The sequence below is a fragment of the Dipodomys spectabilis genome, unplaced genomic scaffold (genome assembly GCF_019054845.1).
Source record: "Dipodomys spectabilis isolate Male_0828 unplaced genomic scaffold, ASM1905484v1 ptg000051l, whole genome shotgun sequence".
In the NCBI taxonomy this organism is placed as follows: Eukaryota; Metazoa; Chordata; class Mammalia; order Rodentia; family Heteromyidae; genus Dipodomys; species Dipodomys spectabilis.
This window is the reverse complement of record NW_024870728.1, coordinates 23,083,064-23,102,692: the sequence shown is the minus strand read 5'-3', so window position 1 is coordinate 23,102,692 and position 19,629 is coordinate 23,083,064. Positions and strand designations below refer to the sequence as shown.

The 19,629-nt window shown below is 36.9% G+C and overlaps 1 protein-coding gene across 2 annotated transcripts in view; it reads left to right on the top strand.

Annotated features, from left to right (window-relative positions):
- The window catches only part of Pard3b (par-3 family cell polarity regulator beta), a 971,067-nt gene that overhangs the window by 600,799 nt on the left and 350,639 nt on the right, over nt 1-19,629 (top strand). For both annotated transcript variants that reach the window (XM_042679102.1, XM_042679101.1), the window contains exon 16: nt 10,766-10,819. In XM_042679102.1, the coding sequence (XP_042535036.1) occupies nt 10,766-10,819 (54 nt within the window). The remainder of the gene's footprint in view (nt 1-10,765; nt 10,820-19,629) is intronic.

The window sequence follows — 19,629 nt, the reverse complement described above, 5'->3', positions numbered from 1 at the left end:
TGCTTACAAGAACAAATTAAAAAAAACCAGCTAGTCTGGTTGATATTAAAGAAATGGGATTGTCATTAAATACTTTGCCCACAAAGGAAACTCTAAGATCCAAATGGCTCTTTTGTTGACGGAGGAGGCAACAATGCTTGATAAGAAATGTACTCATTACCTTGCTCGTGTAATTGTAACCCCTCTGTACAGTATTTTCACAATAAAATTTTTTTTAAAAAAGAAGCAATAATTCTGCAGAAACCCTTCCAGACAAGAGGGAGGAATACTTCAATTCATTTTAGAAAGTCAGCATTACCCTGATGCCAAAAGCAGACAAAATCACTGGGCTGATTTCCTTCATGAGTTGGCATAAAGTACTAAACATCTGCAAATTGAGCTGGGCACAGTGGCTTCAGACTGTAATTGTAGATACTCAGAAGATAAGGATCACAGTTCAAGGCCAACTTGGGCAAAAAAAAAAAAAAATAGGCCTCCTGATTTAAACCAACCAGCCACATATATTGTTTCAAACCTGTTATCCTAGCTAAGCTGGAGCCATAGGTAGGAGGATCATGATCCAAGGCTGGCCTCAGACAAAAACCTGAGGCCCATACAAAAAATAACTAAAGTAAAAAAGAACTAGAATGATTACTTAAATAGTTGAGTTCCTGCCTAGCAAGCACAAAACCCTGTATTCAAAACTCAGTACTATCAAAATCTACTACTACTACTACTAATAATAATAATAATAGAACTGGGTGCTGGTGTCTCACGCCTGTAATCCTAGTTACTCAGGAGACTGAAATCTGAGGATCACAGTTCAAAGCCAGCTTGAGCAGGCAAGTGCATGAGACTCTTACCTCCAGTTAACCTCCAGAAAACTGAAAGTGGAGTTGTGGCTCCAAAAGGTAGAGCACTAGCCTTGAGCAAAAGAGTTCAGGAAAGTGCTCTGAGTTAAAGCCCCACAACCACAAAAAATAAAACACAATAACAACAACAATAATAATAATAGAACCCAGCACTATGTAAACAGAAATTTCATACATTTAGTAAGTGAGCCTTATCCCAAGAATGCAGAGTTGATGTAATGTTGGAAATCACTCAATGTAAGTCACACATTAATAGACTAAAAATGAAAAACCATGTGACCCATGAACCTATCAGTAGGCTCAGAAAACATATTTGATGGAATCCAATGCCATTTAATCAAAGACACAAGTTGAAAAACTATTATTTTGGGATGAATTTGTGGCATAATTGTAAAGAAAAAAGAATTGTGAAATGAAAAATTCAAACGAGCTTATTTCTGCAATGGGAGGTAAAGGAGAGGCCTGGTTTAAAATAACCTTAATGTTTCAAAGGTAAAGGTACACATGTCCTTTTCTTTAAAGGGGTCCTTGCAACACACCATTTGTTCTATTTTTGTCTTATGCCTTAAACACATGCTATCAGTAATATCTTTAGTTCTCTGACAATTAATAGAAGTTAACTTTAAAGCTAGTAGACCTTTTCTCTGAATATCATATAGCAGAAAGGCATTTATTTACTGTCTTTACCAATTTGGAAATTCATACCATTTGCATATTGAAAGAAGATATTTTTGTACCAAATCATTGAGTTTAGGTTTTTTTTTAGAAATGTAAAGTGATATTGTATATAAACAGAGGGAACTGCTATTTCAAGTATCATGCTATGTAAAGAACAAGTATGATTAATGCCAACAAGCCAAAAAATAAATAAAAAAATAGAAACTAAAATTCCAGGGATCTGTCACATAGAACCCATCACTAGAAATAACAAAATGTGACTTGCCTACCAATTTTAGACATTTCTATAATCTATATTTCACTACACAAATATAAGTGCATTTGTATTTGTTGTGAACAGTTCTATCAGGCTTGGTTAATTTAAACAGATATAAGAATCAGACTACAATAATCCACCTTACTGTTCCTTTGCCCAAAGACTATGTCACAAGAATTTTACAACGGCTACCTGTGTTTATGCTATGCCATTCAAATATTTCATATATATATACTTGTATTTGAGTGTGTGTATATATATATATATATATATATATATATATATATACATATACCTCAGTGAACACTTGCTTCATTCATTAGATTAAAACTATGTAGTACATGGACATATCTAGATTGCTGTCCTTTCTTTATTCTCCATTGCTGCATTCATTCGTTCACTGAAAAAAATACTAATGAGTACTTCAGAAGTACCATACATGATTCCTGGCTAAAGTGGAAAAACAAAGCATGAAGACATTTATAGTGTATGGTGAATCCGATGTATACACAAATAATAAGATACTTGCAAATCATTTCAGTCCTTACACTCAGCCAAGAGTCTGAGAGGACAACATTTGAGTATGGTAGTAAAGCATGTTTACCAAGAAAGGCCATAGATGCTTTCCCATTACAATTCAGGAGGAATGTATTATTTATATGCCATGCTGTTGTGTGACGTTACAAGGCTCAACCAGTACCTGCCTCTGAAGTACAGAGGTCCTGGTAACAATAATTATACAGGAAGAAAATCACAATTAATTTTTTATTACCTACTTCTGCCAGGTTCTATAGTAATTTTCATCTTCTGTAAATTATCTCACCTTGTGGGGCATTTTACAAATAAGTTCATTGCATTTTTTGAGAAGATTCAAATATACTCACACATATAATTAGTGTTAGAATTTAGATTCCTTTGAGCACAAAGCTGAAGGAAAGCGAGGAACTCTTTCTTTCACTCTTCCATGTTACTTGCTCTCTGACTGTGAATCACGGTCATCCTATGTGCTAAAAGTCATTTGGGTGAAGTTCTCATTCAACTTCATTGTTTTGTTTTAGTGGCAGTTACAGGGCTTGAACTCAGGGCCTGGTCATTGTCCATGGCTTTTTTGCTCAAGGCTAGCACTTTACCATTTCAGCCACAACTTCACTTTCAGCTTTTTAGTGGTTAATGAAAACATGATCCTCAAGTCTCAGCCTCCTGAGTAGCTGGGATTACAGACATAAGCCACCAGTACTGGCCATCTTCATTGTTTATGACTTCCACGTCTGTCTGCCTCTCCACTGTTTCTAAAGCATAACCTTTTCCTTTAAACTATTCAACAGATTTTACTGCATTAAATATATAATTTGTTTTCTTTTTTTTTCAACAGTGGAAATACTAGCCATCTGTTTATTTTGAGAAAAATAATGTTTATTGAATGAATTCAGAACAATTTATACAGGAATGGGTTTTCCAAAACTCTTTAACAAGCTAAAGACAACAATGGGAAAACAGATGAAAGAGGATTTTTTCCAGCTTCTAATTTGGAAATTTGGAGACATCGCTAAGAAGTTGTGAATTCAGGGACACTGGATAATGATGAGGGCTGTGGTCTATTCCTTTTGTCAGTATCACCATGGCTGAAGATGCACGGTGGTACCAAAGGACACTGCAGCTGCTAAGTTCTCATGAGCTCATTGTCTGAGCACCCATAAAACTGAAATGGAGCTTAGTAGTTTTGAGGCCGCTTTCTAAAAGGGAGAGTGAAGATGAATGTTTTCATTGTTATTTTGTGGTAGTTCCCTAGCTCCACTCTTAACAAAAACCCTTTTACTTTTTTGGTTTTGGGGTGTGTGTGTGTGTGTGTGTGTGTGTGTGTGTGTGTGTGTGTGTGTGTGTGTGTGTGTGTGTGTGTGTGTGTGTGTGTGTGTGTGTGTGTGTGTGTGTGTGTGTGTGTGTGTGTGTATGTGTCACTGTGTGTGTATTCCAAAAGATGAAAGAATTTTTAAAAGATGAAAGAATTTTTTAACTTATTTTTGTTAGCATATAACTATTTTTTAAAATACATATGTGCTCATAGAAGCTCCTCAGAGGGCATAGAGGGCGGAAATACAATTAAAGTATATCATATATATGGATAAAAAAATTATAATAAAATTCACTTTTGAAATTTTGCAAGAAAGTGGACTCCCACTTTGTATAGCAGTCAGACCCTGATTAACATTATGGCTTGCAAATGTTTGTATGTATATATGTATGTATGTATGTATACATATACGTGCACATATATATGTACACGTATGTATATGTGTACGTATATATGCACATATATATACACTTTTCTATTTTTTATTAATAACTTTTTTATTGTGAAAATACCGTACAGAGGGGTTACAATTACATGAGCAAGGTAATGAGTACATTTCTTATCAAGCATTTTTGCCTCCTCCTTCGTTTCCCCTTACTATCCCTGCCCTCCCATCCCCCCCTCTTGTGTGCCAAAGTTGTAAAGTTCATTTTTCGACATAACGTCTTATACATCTCATTGTTGCAATGGGTCCACCTGTATCCCTATGTAAACAATTTGTTTTTTCCCATTCCCTCCACAAATTACACCAACATCAAATACAGTGAAAACAAGGGTTATACCATGGGGGAGGGACATACAAAGCCACAAAGAAATCATCTTATAAATATGTTAGAAACAATAGCAAGAAAGAAAAACAATTTGAGTCCTTTACAGTTTTTTATTTTAAAAAATGTGCAATATTAAAAACTCCAAAAAGATTTCTCTAAAGAGAAACAGTATGCTAAATAATCATTGACATAAACATTAGAAAATACTATAAAATAAGGCAGTAATAGTTTATGGTTGCTGAGAAGAGAACTTAATTTACAACTAGAAACAGGTTTGCATCCCTTAGAAATTATGGAAATCAATCAGTGACACAGAAATTGATCTCTTAAAGGAAAGGAAAATCGATCCCTGATATTGGCAACTACATCAATTTTAAGTTCTAAAAGAACAACTCTTGGAAACAAATTTATTAACCATTAAGGAATCACTAGATATTTAGTCTAGCAGGCTATCCAGAGAGAAGTATTTATGGCCTCATTAGAAGAAATAGTTTTATTGCAATGAATACCAGCTTCAAAATCACAGCTTCTATTATGTCAAAGATATTAAAATCAAAAATTGAGTGAAACCAAGCTGTCTACTGTATAAAACCTAGGCATTACATCATATTTTAGAGTGTTCCTTTGCCTCAAAGTATCTCAATATGAAGTAGTGGGAGTCTTAATACATTTACATATTCCCCATTTGTGACATAGTGTTGGCATTCTCAGAAAGAATAAGTGTAGCTGATGGCAATTTTATCTGAAGAGATTTGTACATGTTAGCAATATACCATCTTCTGTCAGCATTGGAGGAGCATATGGGGCCCATTAACTCACCAAATCTGCCACTGTTCTGAAAATTTTTATTAACCAAGTGCAGTCCCCTAATAGTCACATTATAGAATGTGTGTCAAATGCTATCAATATGCAAGGAGATTCGTTTCAGTGTATAAGAAGGTTTGAGAAAAGAGCAAAAGCACAAGGTATTCATGCAAACACGTCCTGCTGGGAGGCTAAGGCATGTAAATATAATACATATCAGTGTGTGCCATGAGCAAGTTCTCAGGTACCATCTTGTTCGTAGATTTCCCCCACTCATGCCCTCCCAGATCTTCTTTCTTAGAATTCTGACAGTGAAAATAGTGAAAATATTAAATGTTTAAAAGTCTATTTATGTTTATTTTTTAAGTGCTGTTGGCAGTTAGGCAGCACTTATTCGCCTCAAAGTCTTATGGAATGAAGTAGAAACGTAGACCATCAAGCTACTGGGCTTCTCAAGCAAGTCTTCTCAAGCAAGGCCACACCAGGAAAATAACAAACATTCTAACCAAGTAGTGTCCTCCCTACTAACTACTTTATGGTAATGAAGTCAAATAGTGTCCATCTATCCTGTGTTGAATGTCAGGAAACAGGAGGTTAGTGCAGAAATCCTATTAGCTAACTAAATGTAGAGATGACTCATGGGGGCAGGTCCATGGTGTCTTCTATGTATTTAATAATGGCGCTAATGAAAACGGTTGTAATAAAAATGCTGATACGTTGACATGCTTTCAGTCTTTGGATTATCCCTCTAAGATAACCAAGAACAAGTAGAATCCATCCTTAGGTAAAGTTGAAAGAAGACTTTGGTTCTTATTCCACCTAAACTGTCTTACTTGATGCTTAGGTACTTTACTATTTACTTATGTATTTTTATTGTTTAGATTTCTGGTACATAAGTTCTTTTCTTAAAATCACATACCTGTCACAATTCACATTTCTACCATTCCAGTCACCATGCTATTTAAATAGAGCACAGTGAAACTTCTAAGTTTTACCACCAGCACTAAGAGTTAACTACAGTAGCAGCTCTAAGATGATGTAGGTTATAATGGAAGTTGAGTATTAATTATAAGTTACCATTTTTTAAAGTTGGTAGTGTATGTAATTTTGCCTCATTTTCTCATTTGCTACTGTTATTTAAATTGCTCCCTGGCACTAAGAATGTGTATAAAAGATGATCCAAATTTAACCTTTTAAATAAAATGCATTCTATTAATTAAGCCATTACAGTTCTCTCTTTTCTATTATGTTTATTCATTTATCTTCTGTCCTAAAGATAGACATCTGTGTCAGTGAATATTTTGGAGAAAGACCTTTAATTTTTATGCCTATCACCCATTTGGATTTTCCACACTGTTTTTTTTAAATAGTTTATTTTAGCATTATAAAGAATACCAAATTGTCAATTAGAATAATGATAAGTATTCCAACTAAGGAATAATAGGCATTATTCAGCCAAAAAGTTAAGACGTTCCTTGTTAAATTTAATGTAGCTGGGGAATTTGAAATATTTAAAATTATATATATTTTAAAAGACTAAAATGAATCAACATCAAAAGGCTTTATACAAAATGCCTTTTTGAGAATCACTATACTTAGAAGATCATATTGCTATTTTCTTTGTCTTTGACCTCCATAAGATGAACTGGAACCAGGCCATCTACTAGCTACTATGTTGTATTGGGTCACCTATGAGGCAACACTTGAGATGACACAGAGAAGTTTCTAGATACCAGCTGAAGCATAATATCATCTTAATTATTTTAATTCTTTGTGAGTCTGAGCAAATGAAATCAAAACACCACGGCCATCATGAAATTCATAACTCTGCCCTTCAGCCTCCATTTAGCGTCAAGGGTTCAAAATTACATATCTGTCACCGTGGGCTAGATGTTTCTGTATATGTGATTTTTGTGCAAAGTACACAAATTTCCATGCACTTGCTTTTATTCCTGATTTTTGGGAGAAACTAAGGTTAAAAAGAATTTGGTAACCTGCAGGGCTATAGATGTGGCAGAAACGATAGATAGTGTGCCAGCCTGGCAAGTATAATGTCCTGAATACAGCCAGAAAAGAAAGCTGAAGAATAGGAGTTTAGTAACCTACTTACAATGCTCAGCCCTGATCTATCCCATCGTGCTAATCTGCTTTTCTGTTTATTATCTCAGCAATGATATTGATAACTGCTGGCATATATGAGGTGCTTACTGTTTGATCTTCCAAGCAATTTACATGTCTTCCTCACCATCAGCCCAAAGGATAAGCAATGTTCTCTTCAGTGTCTACTTGAGAGTGGGACACTGAATGTTCAAATGGCTTTGTACCTTTTAAGATAACTGCACAAGGATCCACAGCAAAATAAGTATCTATACCAGGATCCTAATTTAGAAAGATAATCTTTCATTTGGAAGTGAGAAGTAGCAGTGGAGCTTGAACCTTCTACAATTATAGATCCCTGAATATTACATGAAATTACAGCTAATCCTTAACTTTGGTCACCACACAGATAGGGTCTTACTATGTACCCCAGACTAGCCGCAGACTCCTGATCCCCATACCTCTGCCGCCCAACTGGTGGGATTATAGATCTACACCATTATGCCTGTTCATGGTCATTCTTGCTTTGGTTGATTATTTGACTTGAACTCAGGATCTGGGCACTGTCCTTGAGCTCTTTGCTCAAGGCTAGTGCTCTACCACTTTGAGCCACAGCTCCACTTCCAGTTTTCCAGTGGTTAATTAGAGATAAGAGTCTCACAAACTTTTCTGTCTATGCTGGCTTTGAACTGTGATCCTCAGATCGCAGCCTCCTAAGTAGCTAGGATTACAGATAGAAGCCACCAGCGCCTGGCTTTTGTACTCATTCTTAAAATTTCTTATATAGAAACTCTTTGACTCTTATCATAAATATAGTGAAGTAATTAACCCCCAGCTCCTCCACTGAAGAGATATGTGTCAGTTTCTCTATCTGTTCAATAAGGATAATAATACTTCTCTATCCTGGCCATTGTGAAGGTTAAGTTAATTAGATACAAAGTCCATGGGACAGAACCTGGATATTACCAGGGCTCTATATACTATTTGCTACTGTTGTTTTTAATTAACATCATCATTCGTTTCCAGTATACTTCTACTTGCACTGTAGATTCCACTGTAAGTGTTTTTAGGTTGGGAATTTGTCTAGCCACTAGCACCTGGTGAATACCATGTGGCATACCTCGCAATTGGAAACAATAAAAATCCTAACAAGACTGCTAAACAGCAAAGGACCCATGTAGTAATAGTATCTAGAACATAAAGAAGAAGCCAGGAAAGGGTGACAAATGGTGTGGGAAGGACTAGGTACAACACCTGAGCAGTCCATTCAATGGTCAGAGCAAGGAGAAACTTGTTTCTGTGAGACCAACCCAGTCAAGGGAAAGCAGGTGGTCCTCCTTGTTAACAAATGCCCCTCACATTGCTTCATACCTTGGACCCTAGAGTTTTACACACTAGCATAGACAGCAGCCAATGGTGAATATATAGGTAGCTGCTGCTCCAGGGAAAGCTACTTAAAGATTAAGAACTTTCCCAAGTGTGGTGGCTCATAGCTATCATGCAGCTACTTGGAAGGCAGAGACAGAATGATTGTAGTTTGAAGTTATTCTAGGCAAAAACTGAGCAAAACATTATCTCAAAGAATAAGCTGAGTGTGGTGGTGTGTACTTGTAATCCCAGCTATCATGAATGCAAAGGTTACAGGGCTGTGTTCAGGCAAAAAACAAGAAAAGTACAGGATTCGATCTGGAAAAATAACTAAAGCTACAAAGTCTGGGAATATGACTCAAGTGGTAGAGCATCTGGCTAGCAAGCCCCAGTACTGATAAAATTAAAAAGAATAAGGACTTTCATGAGTGATATTAATTAGTAATTTTCACATGATAGCATTAAAAGTATCACATGACAATGTCCCTTTGTCCAGATTGGGGAATCCTCAGCTCTCTGAATTGTCCAATGGAGCTTTGCAGAATCCATTAGTTCTTCCTTCAGCATTTGGTAGGAATTGCCAGGAAGCTATCAGGGTCTAGTTTTCTTTGTGGGAAAGTTTTACCTAAAATTTCATTTTAAAATATTTTTTAAAAATTAAAAAATTATCAAGTTATTTCTGTTATTTACTTCTCCTTTGAAAAGCTTTCTTCATTCCTGCTTTTCAAAACATGCCCATTTCCTCAGAGCTGTGTGGAGATTGGGTTAACTTTTGCACAATGCTGAGGAAAGTCGTGCCATCCCATCCTGACAGATGCCTTGAATTAGGGAAGCTTTCCCCTCCAGCTGTTGGGCATGTGAGCTGTGCACAACCCTATGTGACTTCCCACACAGTTCCTTTCCACTTCGGGGTGGGTCATTCATGAGATCATGAGAATTGCATGAAACGGGAAATGGGGTAGGGTGTGGTCATACATCTCTGTAGTCTTAATTATTCTGGAGATGGAGGTAGAAAGATTGCCAGTTCAAGGCAAGTCTGGGCAACGTAATGAGACTCTCTCTCAAAAATCAAATACAAAATTCTGGGCAGAAGACTGGACTGGTTGAGTGCTAACCTTGCACATGCAATGCCCTGGGTTCCATTTTCAAAACAAAACCCCCTCAAATACACAAGGGACTCTCTGAAAGTATTAGATAGAATTTGTGACTTTCTCTTCTCTTTGCTTACCTGCTTTGACTTCCCTAGACATCAAGCATCATGTCCTCAGCCCAGGATCCAATTTTACGGCTGCCTGGAGATGGCAGGCAGCAGGCTGGGGCCATCATGAGGTTCCTGACATTCACGACATTTATTTCCCATCTCCTGCGAGTCACTGGCCTTTGTTGCCTTAGTTCTAATCAACTGAATATTACTGCTTGATGTTTTATCTAGTTATTTAAAATTGTCTCAAGAATTAAATGCTTCTCATTTTCCTTCATGAGGACAAGACAGAATTCCTTGACTCTTGACTACATATGCATACTCCTTTTATGCTCAAAGGACTTTATTATATATTATAGATCCATCTTGAGTTTAGTTTTCCCCTTTTAGATATGGAAGTGATAACTCAGTTAAAAGAACCATTATAAAAATATTCCATTAGTCAAGAGGCTGAGAATCAGAGTTCGAGGCCAGCTGGGGCTAGAAAGTCTGTGAGACTCTTATCCCAATTAACCACCCGTCCAAAACAAACTATCCAACAAACAAGATAAGCCATGCTGGTAATAGAGCTGTGGCTCAAGTGGTAGAGTGCTAGCCGTTAACACAAAAGCTAAGGAACAATGCCCAGTTCAGGGCCCAGTACCGACCTACACACACACACACACAAATTATATACTCATAGTCAAGCTAATTAAATATCCTTTCATAGCTGTTTTTTAAAATGTCTATCAATAAAAATGAGGTATCTCAGGGTAGGCTGGGGAAAGATATTCTCAAATCTTTGCCAGGAGAAGATTTAATGTATTTTGAATGTATATTATTATATGGGTTTAAAAATGGCTAATTTATAGGCATGTCTAATCTTTGTCTCTCTTTATTTCTGTCTTCAAGTGCCTGATGAGAGCAAAGTGTATTCATTGGCTGGACTGGCTGGACACAGATCAGGTAAGAAATTCCCTGTAACTGACTTCGTCTCTACTTCCTGGAAGTCACTGGCTGTGTTGTAGCCGCAGTTGGAACCGGTTTCTGCCCACCAGTCACCAAAAGGCTTTCTAATTAATATATGAGACATCTCTGTCTTCCACAAAGATGAATTATGGCTTAGCTGCGTGTGCTGTGGCATAATATATGCTGACTCAAAATGTTTGAAGGGAAAGAAGAAAGGGTTTCTTTTTGTTGTGGTGGTGGTTGTTTTGGTTTGGGGTTGGGGGTTTTGTTTTTAAATTATAAACCAAAAATCTAAAACCTGCCATCCTGGAATTGAAGGTGTGGCTCAGCTGGTAGAGCACTATCCAGTGAGCCAAAGTGTCAGGTACCAACTTTGAGTCCCAGTCTTGGGCCAAAAATAGAAACAAAAATAAAACTTGTAGCTCAGCTGAACACGTTAAACATTTTTTTAATGTAAAGAAAACTAAAAAAAAAAAGAAAAAACTTGAAATTTTTCCCATGATGACTCACTGTTAAAATGGCAGGATAAAGAATTCCAGAGTAATATAAATACAGCCATGTCTCTCTCATTTATTTTTATGTGTATGTGTGCATAGATGTGTATGTATGTATATGCAGATATGTATGCGTGCACATGTGTACTAGCACAGTATATAGATATATGCATTTGTGCATATATACTAGTACGTACATATCAAATCTATAATATATATGTACTGTGTGTAAGTGTTTTTGTCTGTCACCCAAAGAGTAACAAGATAACTGTATTATCCCTCCTCTGCTCCCCAGATAAGGCCCTAGCTGTTCTCTGGGAAGTCCCCTCTATCACTGAGGGCTCCTTGGCCTCCTCTATCATTATGTCTAAATTCCAGGATTTCTCTTCATTTCCCAGTAGCCTTCATTCCCTTTCTTTGCCCTTCCTGGAACACTCTACACACATTTCAACTGCAAACAGTGTTGCTGAAGTAGTAAATCATCAACAATCCCTTTCTTCTAGGTTTGCATTATTTTTAGGGGAAAAAATTATCTATTCGACTCTTAGCCTTGCCATTCTAAACAACAAAGGGTTCTGATTTGTTGACATCCCTCCTTTTGTGAAACAAAGAAGTCTGCCCGCCACCACGCGACTCCTGTGCTCTGTGCCAATTACCCTTCCAGCAGTCAGTGGCCTCAATGCCTCATTACCTCCATCATGTTCCAGGGCGAGATTATACTTTTCTCTTTTCTTTTTCCCTTAGATTCTCTAGTGATAACAGCAGGAAAGGCCTAGTTCACAACTCTTAGATTATCCCCTCCCTGTTTCTCCTATTAAAGAGCCTAAGAGTAGAAAAGATTGTAGGAGAGATGAATTTCTGCATTGTTTCTCCCTATCATGCTTATCCATTAAATTCTTTACTACTGGAAATACTTTGGGGTGCCTAAAAGAGAGGTTCTTATAACCAAAGATCCCCAAGGATCACCTACCTTATCTTCTTATTTGATGTGCCTGGCCCCATTTGTGGTTCTCCTATTCCTGTTTACAAGAATAAACTCTTGCTATTTATTCTTGTGGATTTGAGGCAACAAGTTGAATTATTTTTAAGAATATTTGCCAACTTGTGTTTTGAAAATGAGCAAATAACACATTTCTAGGAAAGCTAGAAATTAAGTCTTTTTTCTAATTTTAATTTACAAGCAAACTACTATTAACAGGTAGCTGAAAGTTACTGTCAGTCAGGTACTTGTTAGCTCATGCCTATAATCCTAGATACTAAGAAGATCAAGATCTGAGGATCGTGGTTTGAAGCCAGTTTGGGCATGAAAGTCTGTGGACATTCACCTTCAATTAACCACCAAATAATGCTAGAAGTGGAGCTATGGTTCAAGTGGTAGAGTGCCATGATTGTGTGAAAAAGCTAATGGGGAGTACCTAGACCTTGTGCTCAAGCTGAAATATTCTCTCCTTCTCTGTTTCTCTGTTTCTCCGTGTGTGTGTGTGTGTGTGTGTGTGTGTGTGTGTGTGTGTGTGTGTGTGTGTTTCTCTCTCTCACTCTCTCTCTCTCATACACACACACACTTTAACTGAGAATATCTTTATCTTAATGTATTGCTGTGGTATTTTAGGTAATTTACTATTCTAAGTACAAGACAGGAAATAGCAATCTTCCAAATTCTTTAAAAAGTCAACAGCAGCAGAATTCTAAAACTGTCAGTTTCATTCTTGTGAATTCTATGTAATGAGTTCACTGTACCTGGTGAACTGAAATAACGCCAACAGTCTTTATATCAAATGATGCATATTGTTTAAATGTATCAGATGCTTCTGAAAGGTTTCTGTTACTAATGTACTGTCATTCCAACATTGACTCTTCTTACACTTTGAGGTATTTTATATCCTAATATTACATTATCAAGTATGTTACTGGGCATCTATAGAGGTAAAGAGGAAAACAAAACAAAACAACAACAAAACCACCCAGAAACTTGACAAGAGTGTGCAATGGAAGGGGCTCTTCTTATCTTGACCTCAGTACACTCTGGCATTACAGTGAATGACAGAATCCTGAGTTACTAGAGATACTTGTGAGAAAATAATGTCCTTTGCGAAAAACATGTGACGAGGGTTATGTATTTATAAACTAAGTATCCCCTCTGTACATTTTACACTTATTTCTTCTGGAAATTAGGCTCCAATTGTGTCGACCACTCATCTCTCACAAAAAGATTGCAATCTCTTTCTCCTCTCTGTTTTCTTTCTCTCTCTCCTCTTTCTTTTTCTCCTCTCTCTCTTCTCTTCCTCCTCTCTCTCTCTTCTCTTTCTTTCCTCTATTTGTTTTTGAGACAAGGTCTCACTAGATAGCCCAAGCTGGCCTCCAATTCAAGATCCTCCTGCCTCAGCCTCCCTGAATACTGGGATTACAGATGTGTGCCACCACACCCAACTTCCTTTCTTTCCTCTTTTTTTCTCCTCTCTCTTTCCTGTCCTTTCTCTTCTCTTTCTTCTCTTTTTTCTTTCTTTCTCTATTCTCTTCTCTTTCTCTCTCTCTGTCTCTCCCTTCTCTCTCTTCCTGTGTTTTGTGGAAGGACTCTTATCCAGATTTGATGTATGTATTGGCAGGGATAAGAGCTATTTAAAGGTCTCTTTTATTTCTGACGATCTCATTCAGTTACAGAATCATTTTCCAAATTTGCCTAAATCTAACTACAGTCACACTGTTGTGCAAGTGGTCTGTGACCACTAAATCGTCTATCAGATTGTATTTTAACTTTTCTGTAGTGGTACTTGTCTTAACAATGCAAAAAGGGATTGCACAACTGTTGGTTACAGTAGCTATTGTTCCTAAGTCTTCCCTTCAAGATATTTAAATTAAAACCTAGCATCTTTTTTCTCACTATGAAGATTTTGAATGGGCATGGTGGCTCATGCCTATAATCCTTGCTACTCAGAAGCCTGAGATTTGAGAATTCTGATTCAAAGCTAACCCCAGCAGAAGAGTTCGTGAAATCTTTTCTCCAGTTAACCAGACAAAAAAGCTGGAAGTGAAATTGTAGCTTAAATGGTAGAGCACCAGCCTTGAGTGAAAAAGCCAAGCAAAAGTGTGAGACTCTGAGTTCAAACCCCAGGACTCCCTCCTCCCTACCCAAAACAATATATCTTTCTTTCTCTTTAATTTTAGAAATGTGGCAGCTTTAATACTATTCAAGACTACCAGGAAATTAAATTGTATATAGTAGCCTAAATCTATCATCTGTCTTCTTATTTGGGCTAATATTCAGCATCTTTCTAAATGCATCTGAGTTAAATTTTTCTTCAGAGTCAGCTACTTAATGGACAGAGAGGCCATTTTGTGCCAAGTTCCATCTGTGGGTCTGGCTTGGGTATCTCCCAAATTTGTGACAAGAGTTTTGGCATCTCTTCCATGGTTTAATCCTTAAGTAGTTGATGCCTCCGTGCTCAGATCACATCAAAGGGCCAGGTAAAATAAATCCTTCTAACAGACTTGGCCCCAAATGTAGCATTCTGCTTAGCCCCTCTGGAATCAATTCCATATTCTTGAGATTCTTCTAGCAACCTGTTTCCTACAGAGGCTTCCCCTAACAGTGTGATCAATCTTCTGCTTCTTTTGTTTCTGATCTTGTAGGGCCATCCCCTCCTCTAGTTTGTCTATGTCTGTGTAATGGTGAGACCCACCAAGAGAGCTTAGAAATAAAATACCATTTATTCAGCTCCTCTATGAAACAACAGGTTTGCCTGAAATTTGAAATGCCAAATATATTTTAAACCTTTTTCCATAGCTCATTTTCTGGAAACATTCAAGTTCTAGAACAGGAAAGAGCAAAACCATATCCCAGGAAAACATGTATTTTTCCACAACAAATCCATCCTTTGAAATGACTCTGGTTTGGGAAAGGAGCATCAGAATCCAGAGAAAATGACATCCAAGCTGGCATGTGGCTTTTTAAAAAATTATGCTTTAATTTGGTTATGCTCAGGGTCATAAAGTATGTCTGAGAAGGAACTCTTTCTGACTTTTTTTCTTATTATATACTGAACTGATGTCCAAACCAATACTTTAATGCTTCCCTGAGTTCCGGGCAGAAAAGGCTTATAAATTTTACCTTTTTTAAAAAAAGAAAACACTGTGTCGTCTTCTTTTTTTGTTGTTTTGATTTACTGCTTGAGCTGTTTTAATATGTATTGACTGTCTGCAGAGATCTGTGCTGACCCAGCTCTTTCAGATGATGCAGTACTGAGGAAAGCCAATGAGTTCTTCTTTATGAGCTCTGACATATTAATTAGCAAAATGGACTAAAAAGCTTTCCTATTTCTGTTTTAATTTCTTATTCTCAAACACCTGTCTGTAGTGCTGTAAAGCCGACAAGTGAAAGTAATGGTTGGCACTAAGTCCAGACCTTTGGGAGACAAGTTGATCAATTAATGAGCGAGAACTCATAACAATTGAGCCAGCAATGTCTCTACTAGGTGCCTTGGAAGCCACCAAGATTGGTTGGTATCCTAACATGGTTTACCAATAAAGAAACTCATGTTCAGGGCATTTGTATATTCAATCATGGCAGGGTTAAGATATGAACCCCCCCGCCCCTGCATTAGATTCAGGACAACTCATGTTCTCCCAGCATGTGCCAATACCTACAGACCTAGAAAGTAAAAATACAGGAGTAAGACACAGACACCTCATCTGGTCCTTACCAGATATTGTGGAATCTGTAAGGCTATAGTGTCAGCCTAGCTAGCTTCACAGAGAATAAAATAATTGCAGTTCTCTACTAGCCTATCACCATTCTTGCCTTTGTTTCCCTGCACATGTGTTTGCAGGTGTATATGTGTATGAACGTGTGGCCCACGTTAAGATGTATGATAGAAAATATACATGGCATGTCTACAAACTATGGCAGACATGCATAGGATGAGTATCAATACAGCAAGATGAGAATCTAATATGAAAGTTGTTACTTTGGCAGACCTTATATTTTGTGCCAAATGCGAGGTGAATAAACTTCAAGTGTAGACTTTTCTGCATCTTTGTAGAAGAATAGAGTGGAATGGTAGTTCATGCCTGCAACCCCAGAACTCAGGAGGCAGAGATGGGGATTTAGAGTTTAAGGCTAGCCTGGGCTACATAGGAGGCCCTGTCTCAAAAACAAAATAGAGATTTTTAAAACCATAAGAAGATAAGTTTACTACAAGAACAAGAGCTATTAAATGAAATGTCATAGATTTTATTATCTTAGTATTATATATTTTATGGAATAAGAAAATACAAATATGCACAAAAATTTGAAAAGTAAGCCATGGTTTTTTTTTTTATATTTGAGTTTTCAAACTGGGTTACTGTCTTTCATGTCTGTGATTACCCTGATGAAGAAAAGATTGCTTTCAGTGTTAGTGTAGTAGACTTGAACACTGTGCCTCATCTTTTGGGTAAAGATTATGTCATAGAAACCTGGTTGGAAAAACCAGGGAAACACTGGGAACCAACAGACTTTTGTTACATGTATGTTGGAGAAAGAAATACATACATTTTCCCCATGCTCCAACTGTGTTTTATATTTTCACAGGACAGCAATGTGTTCTCCCTATGAGGAATTTGTTGTGAGGCAACCTGGTATTTCTTTTTTTTTTTTTTTACAAAAAAGATTTTCTTGTAAAGATGCTGTACAGAGAACTTACAGTTACATTAGTACATTTCTTGTTGAGCATTGTTACCCATCCTTTGTTTTTCTCGCACTATCCTTTCCCTCCCATACCTGGCCTACTCCCCCCAGAAGTTGTAAGATTCGTCTCCAACATAATGTCTTGTGAGTATCCTTGTTGCAATGGCTCATGCTGTGTCCTTGTTTCTGCATTTTGTTATTCCCCTTCCCCTCCTCAAATTAGATAAATGTATATACATGATGCAGGGCACTGGAATCAAATACAGTAGCAACAGGGAAGATACCATAAGGGGAAGAACATGCAAACGAAACAAAAAGTCACATAGTACATTAAAAACAACAACAAAGAAAAAACTGTTACGTACATATATTTGGGTTCATTTCACTTTGCATCATCTTATATAGTCATATGTACATAGTTTTTTAGCTTTTCGGAGGCTAATGTTTAATGACACAAATTAAACTAGAAACAAATATGAGTCCTTTCTATAAAATTCTTTACTACTTAAATATAAAGAAGATACGTACATCTCTGGACTTCATGAGTAAGTAACTAATGATACAACTTTTTTTCCAAATCAAATTTCAAGATGAATTCTTTTGGTTCCACTCTTGTTTATTCTCTCCACTGTCTCTAACTGATATGGTGATAAATGATGGAGATACAAAGTGAAGGAAGTAAGATATGGTCTTGCTGAACAGTAGTTTATAAGTGTGGGAGGGGGCAGGGGAGAGTGTAACTGCCTGACTAGATGTCTGTGTGGTACATTCCCACATAGGAAAGTAGTAGAAAATCTCTCAGAGAGAATACCTCTTCATTTTATTTGGGTGGAACCTCCTGATTTCTGTTTAAATATCAGAACTGAAGGGCTTCTATGGCAGGCTCAAAGAGTTAAAAGAAGTTGGAGATTGAGGAAAGGTTGCTGAGCTAACATGGTCATACATATGGAACATTATGAAATGTCAGAAACCATAGGCACTTCAGAAACCATAGACACTTCAGGTGGCAGGGTTGCTGGTGGCTCAAGACTGTTCCTAGCTCCTAAGGAGGCTGAGATCTGGAGAATTGAAATTCAAGGCTAATGTGAACCAAAAAAGTACTCTAAAAGTACTACTCTATTAGCAAAAGGGTGAGGTCAGGGGATCAATACAGTAATGGCCAACTTTCATTCATTACCTACCACATGCCAAGCTCTGTGTGAGGCACCACAAATGCAAAGTGGTGTAAGGTATGGATTCTGCCCCTTAGGGGTTCATACTACAATGACAGGACACAGTGAAATTCCAATGTGCCCACATGTCAAAGCAAATGCATAGAAAAGGGGAATCGTGATTGCCTTTACTGAAAAGAATATGGTATGCCATCAGCAACTATATTCACTATACTGTGTACTAAATCTCTTAGATGTATTCTTTGTATTGAAATGTAAGGATGTGTCCTTCCTCCAACACTCCCCCAAACTCTCTTTTATAACCAACTGTAATACTCAAATAATTTTCAACCTATAATTTTTTTTGCTTAATCTAACAAGAGTAAAGTATGTATGGAACAATTTCACATGGGGACTGACACAGATTATATAGAGAACCACAGGAAAGGGGACAGTTTCTCGTTTCTGGGGGTAGGATGAAAGACTGAATCCCTGAGTTTTGCAGAGAACCTGTTTGGGATGCAGAAGTATTTTGGGGAAGAGAGGAGTGGAAAAATGAGAACCCCTCCCCACCTCCTTATAGGTTTGCTGTAATAGAGTCCTAATGAAAAACATATTTAGAGAATATTAAACCCCTGTCAACTTTTAGTATCCTAGGGGGCAAGAACTTAGTCTTTGTAATTTATTTAATAAGGCACCCTTGTGATGCCATGTTAAAAAAAGAAATAAAAGATTCTTTTTTAGAGGTTCAGAATGCCCAACTGTATCCAATAAAGGCAGACTTGCAATGGAAGAGCTAATGATGAATATGTAGAAATCAAGCAGAAAACTTCAAGCAACCTAGATTACTTCTTGCTAAAATAAGCAAATGCAAATTCATTCTCACTCTACTGATAATTAGAAACTGCACACCCACACAAAACAACTTAAAAATTCCATCCCGTCAGAATAGAACAAAGCCATTCAGTTACCCTCTGAACAGAAACCTTTTAATTATTCGGTTTTGAGAAATGGTGTACTTTTTTAACCAAGACAAAAACCAAACCACGGATGTAAAATAAAATAATAAAATAAAAAAGGCAGAAAGCTTTGTAAAATATCATGATTAGCTATCAGTAAGTTGTCAGAGGTCTTTAGAAATATTGACATTAAACCAGTGATGAAGCCATTTTATTTGCCATACTGAAGGTCCTTAGAGAAAATGCTAGTAGTTGATTTTATCTATCACCCATTTGAAGTGGTTTCTGTAGTTTAACTGGTTTTTATTCAAAGAATGTATATATTCTTTACATATGTATATATCTATATATTAATAAAATAGTATTTTCCATTTGTAAATCTGGTAATATATTTTATACAAAAATATAAGTTATTTCAATGGAAATTGGTTAAGAAAAGACAATTGAAGTACAATACTGCAATATGAAGACAATATTGTAAAACTTTAATGTGGTAACACACACTGTTAAGCTTGGGAAACGGATCAGTTCCCTAAATTTC